Below are 14,243 nucleotides of genomic sequence, written 5' to 3' on the forward strand. Positions count from 1 at the left end.
CCGACGCGTGAGTCAGTACTTCCTCCTTGTGAACGTCGTACAAATAAATGGTGCGGTATTTACAACAGAACACTTCCAGTATGAAATTTTCACTCTGCAGAGGAGTGTGCGCTGATATAAAACTTCCAGGCAGAGTAAAACTGTGTGCCGGACCGAGACTCTAACTCGGGGCGTTTGCCTTTCGCGGGCAAGTGCTCTACCAACTTGCCAACAAAATCACTTGCCCGCGAAAGACGAAGGTCCCGAGTTCGAGCCTCGGTCCGGCTTACAGTTTTAATCTGCCAGGAAGTTTCAACACAACACTTCTGTTTTCAGCAGTTCCATGATCTGTGGCATGGAGAGACAGATGGCATTGATAATTTCCTACGGTACGACCAGCCACGCTCATTGTAAGAGAATGCACCAAACACAAACAGTTTGCTATAGGTTTGTTACCAATTGTTTCAGTCAGCACAAGAGAGTTATAGAAATGTTCCCAGAGCTTAGAGTGGAATCTTTGGAGGAAAATAGATGATCTTTTCATGAAATACTTTTGAGGATGTGTAAAGCACCAGAATTTGCAAAACAATTCTATTGCCTCTGGTTCATCTTACATAAAGATAGAAAGGATAAAATATTGGAAATTAAGGCTTGTACAGAGACATACAGGTAATCATTTTTCCTACGCTACGTTTGTAAGTGGCACGGGCCAGGGAACGGCTAGCAGTGGTGTAATGTAAGCTCCACCATGTAGTGTGTAGTGGCGTGCGGAGTATGTATGTAGATGTAATGAATATATATGTGTAGATAATTTTATGTCGGGTATCTTAAAATGTACACGCGTCAGTTTGTTGGTAGTGTTTTTTCTGTAACGAGCAACCTTCCCACAAACACGTCACAAACTTTACGACCTGATGTTTTTTGCTTCTCCTTAATACACCACTAAGCGGGTTACACCTGTCAGTACAGACTAACCGTTTCGCATCCACGCGCCCACGCTACAACACCTGAGTTGCTGCCCAGGGGAAATAAGAATTAATGGCTTGCTCTTGCCACATGAACACTCTGCCAGTCACTTTATTGTGAATAGCAGAATAATTACGTAGGTACTATCTAACCTAACCTAACCTAAAAACATACGACGTGTAGTGGCTATAATTAGTGGTGTGCAAATGAAAAATTCTGATGGAGCGTTGTTCAGTACACCTTCCTCAATCACCAATAGAAACATCTGCACCTATACGCCTTACGCCCTCTATATTTGCTGGAGGATAGAGACATGCAACAGTATTCCAAATATGTACGTTGAGCGCCAAATCATGGCAAAGTATTGTTCAGGCTTCCCGTTAAAGCACTGCATCCGTATGGCGAAGCCGCCTGGACGATGTTTGTTCCCCGTCTCTCGCTTTTTACGTGACTCGACTTCACTCGGCTGGCAGTTCCCCTACTCGCCTTGTGACATTAATAACTCTCAGCTGCGATCCCGGCACCTGGCTAAGAAAACGTGGCAATTAGCTACACCAAAACGCAGCACAATGTGTGAAGGTGAGTAAAGATAGCCCATCTCGCAGGCGCATTCTACCTCTCGCAATTTCTGCTCGAATGAGCACAGCTGACAGCTGAGTGAGAGGTCGCAAAAAGGCCAATGACGTTTACGGCATTCGACGCCCCACATACTGTCTACCATGCAACCACAATATTGGCTGCTAATGGCAACAGGGGGCGGGACTGGAGGTATTCAATGCTGAGCACAGCATGAGGCTACGGAGCGTAGTTGATCTGCTTTGTCGTCGAATAACTCACAACGATGCTAGAGAGCTATGGCAACGATAAACAAACCAGACTCTGCATTATACACACATAAAAAAAAAGTTTTGCATCACCTCGGTTCTGAGAGTTCCGGAACCTGTACAGAAAATTGTAATAGACATCAACATGAACATCATTTCCGCCCTTTTTGTTGCTTATGAAAACCACACATTGCATGTTGTACCACCATACAGCGAGACCTTCGAAGGTGGTGCTCCAGATTGCTATACACACCGATACTTCTAATACCCAGTAGCACGTCCTCTTGCATTAATGCATGCCTGTATTCGTTGTAGCATACTATCCACACGTTTATCAAGGTACTGTTGGTCCAGATTGTCCCACACCTTGGCGTAGATCCCTCAGAGTGGTTGGTGGGTCACGTCGTCCATAAGTAGTCCTTTCCAAACTATCCCAGGCATGTTCGATAGGGTTCATGTCTGGATAACATGCTGGTCACTCTAGTCAAGCGATGTCGTTATCCTGAAGGAACTCATTCGCAAGATGTGCACGATGGGGGCGCGAATTGTCATCCATGAAGACGAATGCCTCGCAAATAAGCTGCCGATATGGTTGCTCTATCGGTCGGAGGATGACACTCACGTATCATACAGCCGTTACGGCGCCTCCTATGACACCAGCGGCGTACGTCGGCCCCACATAATGCCACCCCAAAAGAGCAGGGAACCTCCACCTTGCTGCACTCGGTGGAGAGTGTGTTTAAGACGTTCAGCCTGACAGGGTTGCCTCCAAACACGTCTCCGACGATTGTATGGTTCAGGGCATATGTGACACTCATCGGTGAAGAGAACATGATGCCAATCTTGAGCAGTTCATTCGGCATGTTATTGGGCTCATCTGTACCGCGCTGCATGATGTCGTGGTTGCAAAGATGGACCTTGCCATGGACGTCGGGAATGAAGTTATGCATCATGCGGCCTATTGCGCACAGTTTGAGTCGTAATACGACGTCCTGTGGCTGCACAGAAAGCATTATTCAACATGGTGGCGTTGCTGTCAGGATTCCTGCAAGCCATAATCCGTAGGTAGCGGTCATCCACTGCAGTAGTAGCCCTTGGGTGGCCTGAGTGAGGCATATCATCGACAGTTCCTGTTTCTCTGTATCTCCTCCATGTAAGAAGAACATCGCTTTGGTTCAGTACAAGACGCCTGGACACGTCTCTCGTTGAGAGCTCTTCCTGGCACAAAGTAACAATGCGGACGCGATCGAACCGCGGTAATGATCGTCTAGGGATGGTTGACAACACGAGCCATGTACCTCCTTCCTGGTGGAATGACTGGAACTGATCGGCTGTCGGACCCCCTCCGTCTAATAGGCGCTGCCCATGAATGGTTGTTTATACCTTTTGGAGGGTTTAATGACATATCTGAAGATTCAGATCGACCGAGTCTGTGATACAATATCCACAGTCAACGTCTGTCTTCAGGAGTTCTGGGAACCGGGCTGATGCCAAACTTTTTTGATGTGTGTGGATCTACAAAAACAGTTGCTGAAGTTGACGTTTCGTCAGAAAGGAAGCCAAGAAATTTCACATACTGAGAAAGGACTGGCAGATGAAATAGTAGGCTTTCTGCAATATGTGTTGGTGGAATGTCTGGTGTCGTATACGCTCCACTGAGCAGACAACGCACGTGAGGAGCACAATGATGACGACAATTGTTTAACAAGTGAAACTGATATTGAAACAAGTGTCGAGTCTTATAGTTCACCATCCTTATCATACACAGTGCCACGAATCTCGTCTCCAGTGAAACGTAGTGAAGGGCAATCGTTCTTTAAGTAGCGGGCACTAAACATAGTTACGTACCTGGAAGGTTATCAGCAGCATACTAAAAAAACAATTGCGAACGATTTCGAATAAGTCCACAGTAATATGACCGTGTAGTGCATAAGAAAAACTACGAATATTCAAGGGAGGACAAGGCGCACTTGTTACAAAAGCTGGTGTTCGGCCGTTTCAACGATGCTCGTTAAAATTTACAGGATGTGCATGATAGTGACCTGCTATGTTATGCACATCAAATTGCGCGCGACGTAGATTACAATGATTTCAAGGGATCAGTGGATGATTCCATAACTTCAAACAGTGCTACAGAATTGGAAGAAGTAAGATAACGAAATTTCAAACAAAGCGTCAACTTGACGGTGCACGGCAAACTCCTGAATCGATCCGAAAATTTGTAGATGAAACGAAGAAACTTATCACAGCCTTCAGAAAGGATTTTGTTTTCAGCTTCGACCAATCTGGATTTGTGCAGGACATGCATATGGAAGGAACCCCGGAAATTGGAGGTGCCAAGAGAATTGTATCAAAATCAACTAGCTTCAATGCCTTAACGTACTCGCATACAATTATGCCGACTGTTAATGTGGATGGTTAATTGGCTGAAAAGTTATTTACTGTGCTGCGAGAAATTGGAGGTGCTCTGTACCCTATTATTCTTTCTCTTGTGCGTGATCTTGCAAGGGGAGTAGGAAATATTTACATAACAGCAAGCAAGAGTGGGAAAATTGGCGTAAGAGAACTACAACTATGGTGTGAGCACAGGTTTTAGCCAATAACTGGTCCAAATAACGGTGTATTTGCTTGATTCTTGATCTGTGATTAAAAATCATACTCTTTTAGAGCAAACTATTCCTTCTGAAAAATGTGTGACGTTGCAATTCATATCACCTGGAACCACGGTACAAATTCAGCCTCTGGAGATCGTTTTTTCCTGCCTACACAACACATTATCGCACTATGTGCAGCTACGCCTTGAATGATAGCCAGTTTCACGATAAGCTACACGACAGATTGTTTCACATTCGGTTGTATGCCATCAAGTTCCATCAGTTCTCGCCCTCCCCTTACACTGGTATGATTCAATATGCATTCTTTAAGAGTAGATACCTAGCTGAAAGTCCTGCATGCTTCATAACTCCCAAGAGTTCGCCTTCGATCTTGATGGCGCGCAACTTTGGGGTCACTGTGGAGCGCATTTTTAATTCGGTATCCATGGTAAAAGATAATTGTTTGTATTAAAATTTCTTGGGTGCCGACGATGTCCATTTTGTGAAGTGTAATTCTCATTTTCTGGCGCCCTGTTGATGCACATGATTAGTCATTTGCAGCCAATATTTTTCCTATCATAACTGTTAACACAACACTTTCAAATGAGCGTTACTAAAGACTGAACTTGTGACCTCGCACTCAAGGGGTTGCTTTGCAATGGCAGGGTGGCAGCTTGAGGTCGGCTCTTTAAGGCGGTGTTCTCGAGGATGGTGCTCTGCCTTCGACTTCCTGGCACTGTCCGTGCATCGTCTTAAATACGGTACCGGCAGAAGAACACGTAACAGTCTGTGAACACGTGAGACGGCAGAAGCAAGTAGACCCACGCTGGCTCCTCCTCCTAGTGGGTATTTGGCTGCCGCCTGTCGGTGAGCCGACTGCTTCTGATCTCAGCGGCGGCACTCAGAGTTGCCCGTGATTATATGCCAATATTCCTGTTGTCGTCCGGAAGTACTAGTATTTTGGTTCTCGCTGACGTGGCCCCTACGACCCCGGTTTTCGACTACCTACAACGTTGTCGTGTCATGCTGTCGGGCTATGAGCTGCGTCACAGCAACTTCTTTACCACACTCTCCTCAAAAAATTCTGAGTGGAAAGAACAACTCTAAAAAGGAAGACATCAAACCATCTAACCCGTAAGGCTTCGTTAATATGAGTGTATAACGAAGTAGAAAAATGTTTGCACGATGCAACAAGTCGATCTACCCCTCCTTCTAACGTTTTGAATTCCCCATCTGTACTACAGGACTCAGTAAGGGTTAATCTCAAAGTTAAAATGGCTCCCATTCTGTAGTTTAATGTGAACAGTTATAATACACGTTTGGAGGGATGAAAAATGCTAGTAAGAGCAAAGCTTTCAGGACACGCACTTAAAGACCACGGATAAACTTGTGTTGCGAGGATTTAACCTGCGTAGGAATGATTAGCTAAGTGGTGAATGAACAAAGAGCGATGTAGCTATGTTCATCAATGAAACATTCCACTACTTGCACATCACACTCACCATTGAGTTGCATGTGAAGGAGTCTTATAGTCTTATAGTCGTCTTATAGTGTACTATGTGTACATCCCACCGCGGAACCCTGCTGACAGCAAAGTATTTACTGATTTCCTTAGATAACTGCTCTACCCATTGCTATAAGTCGGTGCATCAATGTACACAATGTGCTCTGGGACTCCTCTACCGTCCATCCCAGCGGTCGACTAACTGGGAGGCTGGCAGTGTCAAGAGGAGGTGTGCCTACTTAATCTGGGTCGTTCTCCGCTGCATATCTGTCTCTGTGTTCCCTGCCTTCGCAGACACCGTAACGTGGTAAGCGGTGAACAGTCTACATTCAATTGACCACTTTCCAAAGAGGCTTGATCTAGATGAGACAACAACGCTCAATGGAAGGTCACCAAACTGGATGTTCACCAGAGCGAAGTGGCCGTTATACAGCCAACTATCCGTTTCCAACACCGTGATAGCACGCACGAGTGCGTGGGTCACATCGCAACAAAAAAAGACGTCCCCTGGTGGAACGAGCTGCATTGTATATGTTTAGGAAAAGAGAAAGTGGAAACAATCTTGCAACCTTTGGCAAGCGAGGGCTAAAGTTAGGCGAATCATAAAGAAGAGAAAACGGAGTGCGTGGGGAGAAATTGTAACATCCCTTAACTGTGCCTCATGAGCAATGGAGGTATGGACATAAAAGTCTAGGCTAAACATCTGCCATATTAAACAATGGTATTCTCCAAATATTACCTAGACGATGGCGAGAAACTTCTTTTATTTGACTTCCAACTGTTACATAAATTATCATTTCTGCCAGCATAGGGAACGTCAGGAAAAACACAGATTAGAGTTCTCTTCCAACAATTCGAAGTAATATAACTATCCTTTCTCCATGTGGGAACTATAATTTACAACGGACTCGATAGTTTTTACTATAAGACGCAACGACGCCTAAACGTTGAGGTTCAAAAAGTCCTCCTATGACTGTTCAATACGATCACTTATTTTTCACTGGAGCCCTGTCAAGTAGAGCAAGTTGAATTATAACCATCTCATATTACAGAGCTAAGGATCAGAAACACAGAGGAAAAACACTGCGTCACCTACGTGCACTTACAATGTTTTCCCGGAAGATGTGCCACCACCCAAGTGCTGAAATTTTTCTAAGTCTACCTTATCTATTAACACAACTAGGAGAAAGATTTCAGTTGTACGCGTTCTATTTTCAGGTCTGAATTTCGCAGACTGCTGCAGGCAGCCTACCTCAAGGGCCTGCTGGTGGCGTCCACGGTGTTCATGGAGAGATCCTCTCTTCTCGTGACGCTGCTGGCGCATTACCTGGCTGGCGAAGTCGCCGGTCCTGAGAAGGTACGAGTGGTCCACCTTGCACCTGACCTCGTTCCTCTTCCATATACCAAACGAGAACGCAATTTTGTTCTTGTTTCAGATATTCGCGATGGCCCAATACTTCAATATTCTCAATCTTTGTCTGGCGACGATGTTCCCCTGGGCAATATCCAGTCTGCAGGAGGCTAAAGTATCCTTTCAGCGCATAGAGGTACGTAGCAGACTCTCAGACATCAAACGACAAAACAATTTACATTTTACTGACATCAGTTTGGCCACGAGAAAGAAATATTAAATACATCTCTGTTTTGATGCATGTTCTTATGTGCACGCGTGATACGAACGCGCAATCTACACACATTGCCAAGTTCGTCGTGAGCGGATCATCGAAGGAATGCCAATAACAATAACCAGAAATGCAAATCTACAGCAAGGTAGATTTTTAGATAATAGCTAGACACGATTCGAAGTAGCTCATACGGCGTACTATTCACACCTCTGGTGTAACGCCTCCCTCCTGAACACTAACTCTTCCGAACGTCTACCATTATTATCCAGTAGTTGCGATATTAAACTTATGTTATGACGGTTGTGTTCGGATTCGATGAAGACCAGTTGAATGCACATCTCCGGAATTTCGTTCTCTAACAGACGATAGGTGTATTTGCTGTATGACATTGTTGGCTATTAATCAAGTTGACAATTCCAATGGAAAGGATACATTACTTAAAGTGGTAGATTAAAATGTACATAGAACTGGGATTTATTCAATCTGTATATTGAGCAAGCAGTAAAGGAAACAAAAGAAAAATTCGGAGTAGGTATTAAAATTCATGGAGAAGAAGTAAAAACTTTGAGGTTCGCCGATGACATTGTAATTCTGTCAGAGACAGCAAACGACTTGGAAGAGCAGTTGAACGGAATGGACAGTGTCTTGAAAGGAGGAAATAAGATGAACATCAACAAAAGCAAAACGAGGATAATGGAATGTAGTCAAATTAAATCGGGTGATGCTGAGGAAATTAGATTAGGAAATGAGACACTTAAAGTAGTAAAGGAGTTTTGCTATTTAGTGAGTAAAATAACTGATGATGGTCGAAGTAGAGAGGATATAAAATGTAGACTGGCAATGGCAAGGAAATCGTTTCTGAAGAAGAGAAATTTTCTAACATCGAGTATAGATTTAAGTGTCAGGAAGTCGTTTCTGAAAGTATTTGTATGGAGTGTAGCCATGTATGGAAGTGAAACATGGACGATAACTAGTTTGGACAAGAAGAGAAGAGAAGCTTTCGAAATGTGGTGCTACAGAAGAATGCTGAAGATAAGGTGGGTAGATCACGTAACTAATGAGGAGTTATTGAATAGGATTGGGGAGAAGAGAAGTTTGTGGCACAACTTGACTAGAAGAAGGGATCGGTTGGTAGGACATGTTTTGAGGCATCAAGGGATCACAAATCTAGCATTGGAGGGCAGCATGGTGGGTAAAAATCGTAGAGGGAGACCGAGAGATGAATACGCTAAGCAGATTCAGAAGGATGTAGGTTGCAGTAGGTACTAGGAGATGAAGAAGCTTGCACAGGATAGAGTAGCATGGAGAGCTGCATCAAACCAGTCTCAGGACTGAAGACCACAACAACAACATAACTGGGATCCGAACCAAAGTGCTTGGGTTTCGCGGGAAATGCTCTTACACGCTGAGCTACCTCGGGTAGGGTAGAGGTCCACCCTCACAGCTTTAATGCCGCCACGACATCTCTCCTACTCTTCAAACTTCACAGAGGCTCTCCTGCATACCTTGTTGGATTAGCAGTCCGGAAGAAGGAATATTCTGGGCACGTGGCGTAACTGTATCCCAGCGATTGTTCGTAGTACGTATCTTTCACTCTGCAAATGAGTGTGCGCTGATTTCAAAGTTACTGGGACATTAAAACTTTGTGGCGGAGTAGATATCGAACCTAGAAATTTACCTCGAGAAATATTGGCATTGTTTCCACAGCCTATCAAAACACATCCTGAATATCTCAACTTACATCGCCTCCACTCGAGTCTTCATTGTCGTAAGAAATTCACTTAAAATTGCTATTCTAGACAAACATTACCTCATTTTCACTCAGAAAGCTAGGCTTCGGTTTGAAAGTAGATCAGTTACGATACGACATAGTTGTTTCACTACTTGATCTCGCTCTAGGATCTAACTATGATAATTGTAATAGACTTACCACATTATACTGCTACCTTCAGTCTTCTCTACAATCTCTTTTGAAACGCGTGAGCGTTGATGTGTTCGATCTACTGTCCGAATGGCGCCATTAAACTGATGTAGATCTATGTCTGCCTTTCTTACACGTTGTTTAGATATATTTCCCATGTCAGTAGTTCAGGACCGAATGACTACAACATCTTTCGTGACCTTAGTACTTACATATTACACAGTACGCGTTAATTATATGTTTTAGTTGAACCACAACTTTCTTACGTGTGGAAGATTCAACTAGATATTGTCGTCTTTCAATTAAAATTTTAGTGGCTTTCTATCAGTTCCACTGAACACTCTTCCCATTTTTTGACTATCGTCATTATAATAGCTTAATAAAATCGAGCCTGTAGCCAGGAAACCTAAAATTTATCCTTCGCTTGTGTGCTTCAGTAAGGCGTAATAGTTGTTTCTCGCACGTACGTGATAACCCTTATTATTTCACAATAATGTTCGTCTTTTTCGCAGGTAATGTATGGATAACGTACGGCGCCTATACGATGCTAAATAAACGACCTCCTATTGCTTTTATGGATAGTGTATTTCACGTCATCGAATTTAGATTGTCTGTAAATTTATCAAAGAGGTCTGAAACTGACAAAAGCATCTAATTATTAATCTAAGTCTCTTATTATTCTCCTTATAAGTCCCTAGATGGATTCAGTTTGGATCTCGGAATACCTTACTTTTCCAGTAAACACATCCGTTCTGGGAAGTTTATCCGCACAGCGTATGTTCTGTTTTGGTTATGTACTTCCGCACGCCAGTGGTGACACATGGTGATTTAGCCATATAAAACCGTACCGCGGCGTCACATATGGCTTATCTCGTGGAAAAATATTTACGATAGCAATCAGCGAGGTGTCTCGCTAGATATCTTGATCCGAAACCGATACAGCCTGTCTGCGGTTGTGACGGGGGGCGTACAAAATGAAGAAGTCCATATTCTTGCTAAGAAAATCGCTAGATTCGGAACATCAATTGATCTCACACTTTCCCCTTCTGTATTGTACCGCCTGGCACACAGAAAGCCTTTCAACAATGGTAAGAGGAGTAGAAGGCGTCTTAGTTCTTCAGCCTGTTATTCCATGTAGACCCGGCTCTCACGGTTTTCACCTACCCAGATGGCTGATATCCGCTTTCTGGCGCGTAAGATTTATCCACTGAAGTTTTGCAATGCAGCTTCTGTGCACTGTAATTAACCCAATCCCATTCTGTGACTTCACTAACACAATAGAAGGTGACATAAATCGCGTCCTCTTTTCATGTGCAGCATAGGAGCGCCACAGACAATCGTTTTTGCAGCAACATCGTCTGAACGTAGAGTTTCCCACGAGAACCATCATTATTCTTTCCTTGAGTAATTCCATATACGTATAATAAAAAGAGCTTGCTACATTTATACAGGCTGCCAAGAGACTTTTGCAGTAATAACGCAGCACTGGGAGCTAGGTTAACAGTCGTTTTATGTTGAAATGTATTGTATATGTATAGTTATTTCAAGTTATACGTTGTACATTTTTATCGGTATCGTGCCTACTCTTTTCGTTTTATTTGTTCAATTTGTTGTGCCACAGGAAATAACTCTGTTAAACAACTTTCTACGATTCAACACAGGATGTCAGACATATTTGTTAAAGATGTATTTATATACTTATATTTATGCCGTAACTCTATCATTTATCGTTTATCGTTAATAGTGGTATATTGTTCCTCTGTCTTTTCATTTGACTTACCAAATCTATTGTTCAATATTTTATTTGAATGCCTAACAGCAGCAGGTGCCAAAAGCCCTTTGTTAAACGCGTATCTGTATGTTCTCATATTATGTCATCAATTTTAAGTTTAATACTGTACGCTAATTTATACCTATTAACTGGCTGAGCGGTTGTTAGTGCAGCTCACCTCCTAGTCTACACTGTGCTAGCGTCCTTATTTCCACATACCTGTTACACTCACCTGAACCTGTTTACTATCATAGTCTCCCTCAACAACTTGTAATATCCCCTCTCCCTTCTCTGTCTTGTCTTTATTGCCGAAATGATACCTCAGGATGCGTCCTAGCGAGGTGTCCGGGTTGAGAGGTGGACATGTCACCCTAATTCATTGAAGAAAACCGTATTAGTTATGCTAATACACTCAACCCTCCCTTTAATTACCACAGTCCCTATCATGCAACAGACAATTTATGGAGCAAGTTATGATATTATCTTGTTTGTGGTCAGTTTAAGAGTTGTGCCCTTGATATAACTCTGTTTATGATAATTTAATAGCTGGTCACTCATATCGGACGAAGGGCACTGATAATAAAGGTGAAATTCAACTACTAAATAACATAAAAATATTAGTTTCACAAAGTGATATATTTCGAGAATTACTAGAATATTAAAGAGACATATATTGAATGGAACACAAATAAGAACTGTGTAACTTCGGTAATGTGATGCTGTCTATTCACATACAGGAGCGAGATCAACTATCATAATACAGAGCCCTAAAACTTCGAGAGTGGGTGTGCCTTAACTCGTTACTGCTAACTATTACGAACAATATCAATCTGGAATGGGAGCCCGTGATACACATCACACATGCAAGCCGTGGCTGTGTATAGCGACAAGGCGACAGCGAAAGCTGGCAGGGGTCAAATTAATTAGACTACTGCGCTCGTGCTGCGAGTACATTACCACCTGCAAGATGCATACGTACATGATGAACGGCCCCCAGGATTCTGCAAAATTAAGATTTATAAAAAAACAAAAACTGAAACACCGAGTAACCAGAGGTTGGCAAAGACGTTCATTATGAAAGCGCGGTAAGGCGCAGACAAACGAAAACATTGTCTCATTCAATTTGTTGTACAGTTTTTTGTTTTAGATAGACACAGACTCTCTCGTATGTAGAAGGAAGATGAGGATGTGCGATTTTAGAGTTGAAGTATTGCGATCTCGATGTATTATATGTGTGAGTGAATTACAAGGTGTACAACTTTGCTTCCACCGCTTTTTCCCCAACCTTTGAGGCTTTAATGAAACAAATGGGTTACACATGCATCATTCAAAGTATTTTCCATCGCTGGCCACTACTTTCTCCCATCTTTCGGGCAGTGTACGAATCCCGCGTCGAAAAAATTGTTCATCTTTGGAAGCGATCCACGAGTCGATCCAATTTGTGACTTCTTCATGAGATCGGAAGTGTTGGTCAGTCAGGCCATGCGCCATTGATCTAAACAGGTGATAGTCAGAGGGAACAATGTCTGGAGAATACGGCGGGAGGGGTAGGACTTCCCGTTTTAACGTTTCCAGGTACGTTTTGATCTCTGTTTGCAACGTGGGGTCGAGCGTCGTCGTGCTACAAAATCACTTTGTCATGCCTCTCGCTGTACTGCGGCCGTTTTTCTTTTAATGCTCTGCTCAAACGCATTAATTGCGTTCGACAACGAGCACCTGTGATTGTTTCACTTGGTTTTAACACCTCATAGTACACGACGCCGAGCTGGTCTCACCAAATGCAGAGCATGGTCTTGGAGGAGTGAATATTCGGTTTGGCCGTCGACGTGGAAGCATGGCCGAGATATACCCATGATATTTTGCGTTTAGGGTTATCGTAATGAGCCAATTTTTCGTCTCCGGTCACAATGCGATGCAGAAATCCCTTCAGTTTTTGCCTCTGAAGCAATTGTTCACAAACACACAAACGCCATTCAACGTCTCTTGGTTTCAGCTCACACGGGACGCAAGTTCCTCCTTTCTGAATCATGCCCATAGCCTTGAGACGTTTTGAAATGGCTTGCTGTGTCACTCCCACCAATCGTGCCAATTCTTCTTGAGTTTGACGCCAGTCTTCACTCAGCACTGTTTCCAACTCCGCATCTTCGAAAACATTCTCTCTTCCACTACTACGCCGGTCTACGACGTTAAAATAACCGTTCTTGAAGCGTTCAAACCACTCAAGACACATTCTTTCGCTAATTGCGTCCTTACTATACGTACTTGAGAGCATTCGATGAGACTCATCCACTGTTTTCTTCATATTGAAACAAAACAGTTACACCTCCCGCAAATGAAGAGAATTAGGCTCGTAAACTGACTTTTCAATCAAGAACAACTTTATGATGCAAACACAAATCGACTAATGTTTGAATGAGGTTATGTTGGCCGAGGTCTAAGCTAACTGCCAGACGTCTGCGATCTGTTTCTTTCGCCGCTACTTACCGTTGTCACCAACTATCGGCAAACGGCGGAAGCAAAGATGTACACATTGTAAATAATGTTAAAAAACCGAATCAAGTATTTTATTTATTGAACTGAAGAGAATTTTCGTGATCACGATAAGCGCCGCTTGCAGCTTCAACTAGGTCAGCGAAGTCCTATCGCCAAGAAAAATAAGATAAGCAGAGACATTTTAACAACGCAACCATATTCATATTAATTTTTAAAAATTTTACGCGCATTCAGCTCGGAGCACAGGGATGATGTTACAGCTGCTGTCTGTGGCGGGCTGTGCCCGTGGATAAAGACCCGACTGAAACAGAGCGGGCGAGAAGCGACAAACAGTACCAACTGTTGTCACCAAGTGGTAACTGACAAGGCTCTGCCTGGACTAATGTGACAGTAGTACTTCTGACTCTTGTGATCACCTTGACTCTCGCTGGCCAGAAGTGAAGAACTCTAACGTTCTCTCTGTCAGTCCAGAAGTGAATTTCTGCCGAACTCCTCAATTCGCCTTCACGCTGCAAGATTAGTGCCTTGTTCTCAGCGTGCAGGGAACTCTCCAATCGTGGGAGGAC

General features: G+C 43.3%; 1 protein-coding gene across 1 annotated transcript in view; it reads left to right on the plus strand.

Annotated features, from left to right (window-relative positions):
• The window catches only part of LOC126457902 (ATP-binding cassette sub-family C member 4-like), a 274,881-nt gene that overhangs the window by 147,849 nt on the left and 112,789 nt on the right, over positions 1 to 14,243 (plus strand). Inside the window, exons 8-9 of the mRNA XM_050094578.1 lie at positions 7,086 to 7,224; positions 7,304 to 7,414. Of these exons, the coding sequence (XP_049950535.1) occupies positions 7,086 to 7,224; positions 7,304 to 7,414 (250 nt within the window). The remainder of the gene's footprint in view (positions 1 to 7,085; positions 7,225 to 7,303; positions 7,415 to 14,243) is intronic.

The sequence above is a fragment of the Schistocerca serialis genome, chromosome 2, assembly GCF_023864345.2.
Source record: "Schistocerca serialis cubense isolate TAMUIC-IGC-003099 chromosome 2, iqSchSeri2.2, whole genome shotgun sequence".
Lineage (NCBI taxonomy): Eukaryota > Metazoa > Arthropoda > Insecta > Orthoptera > Acrididae > Schistocerca > Schistocerca serialis.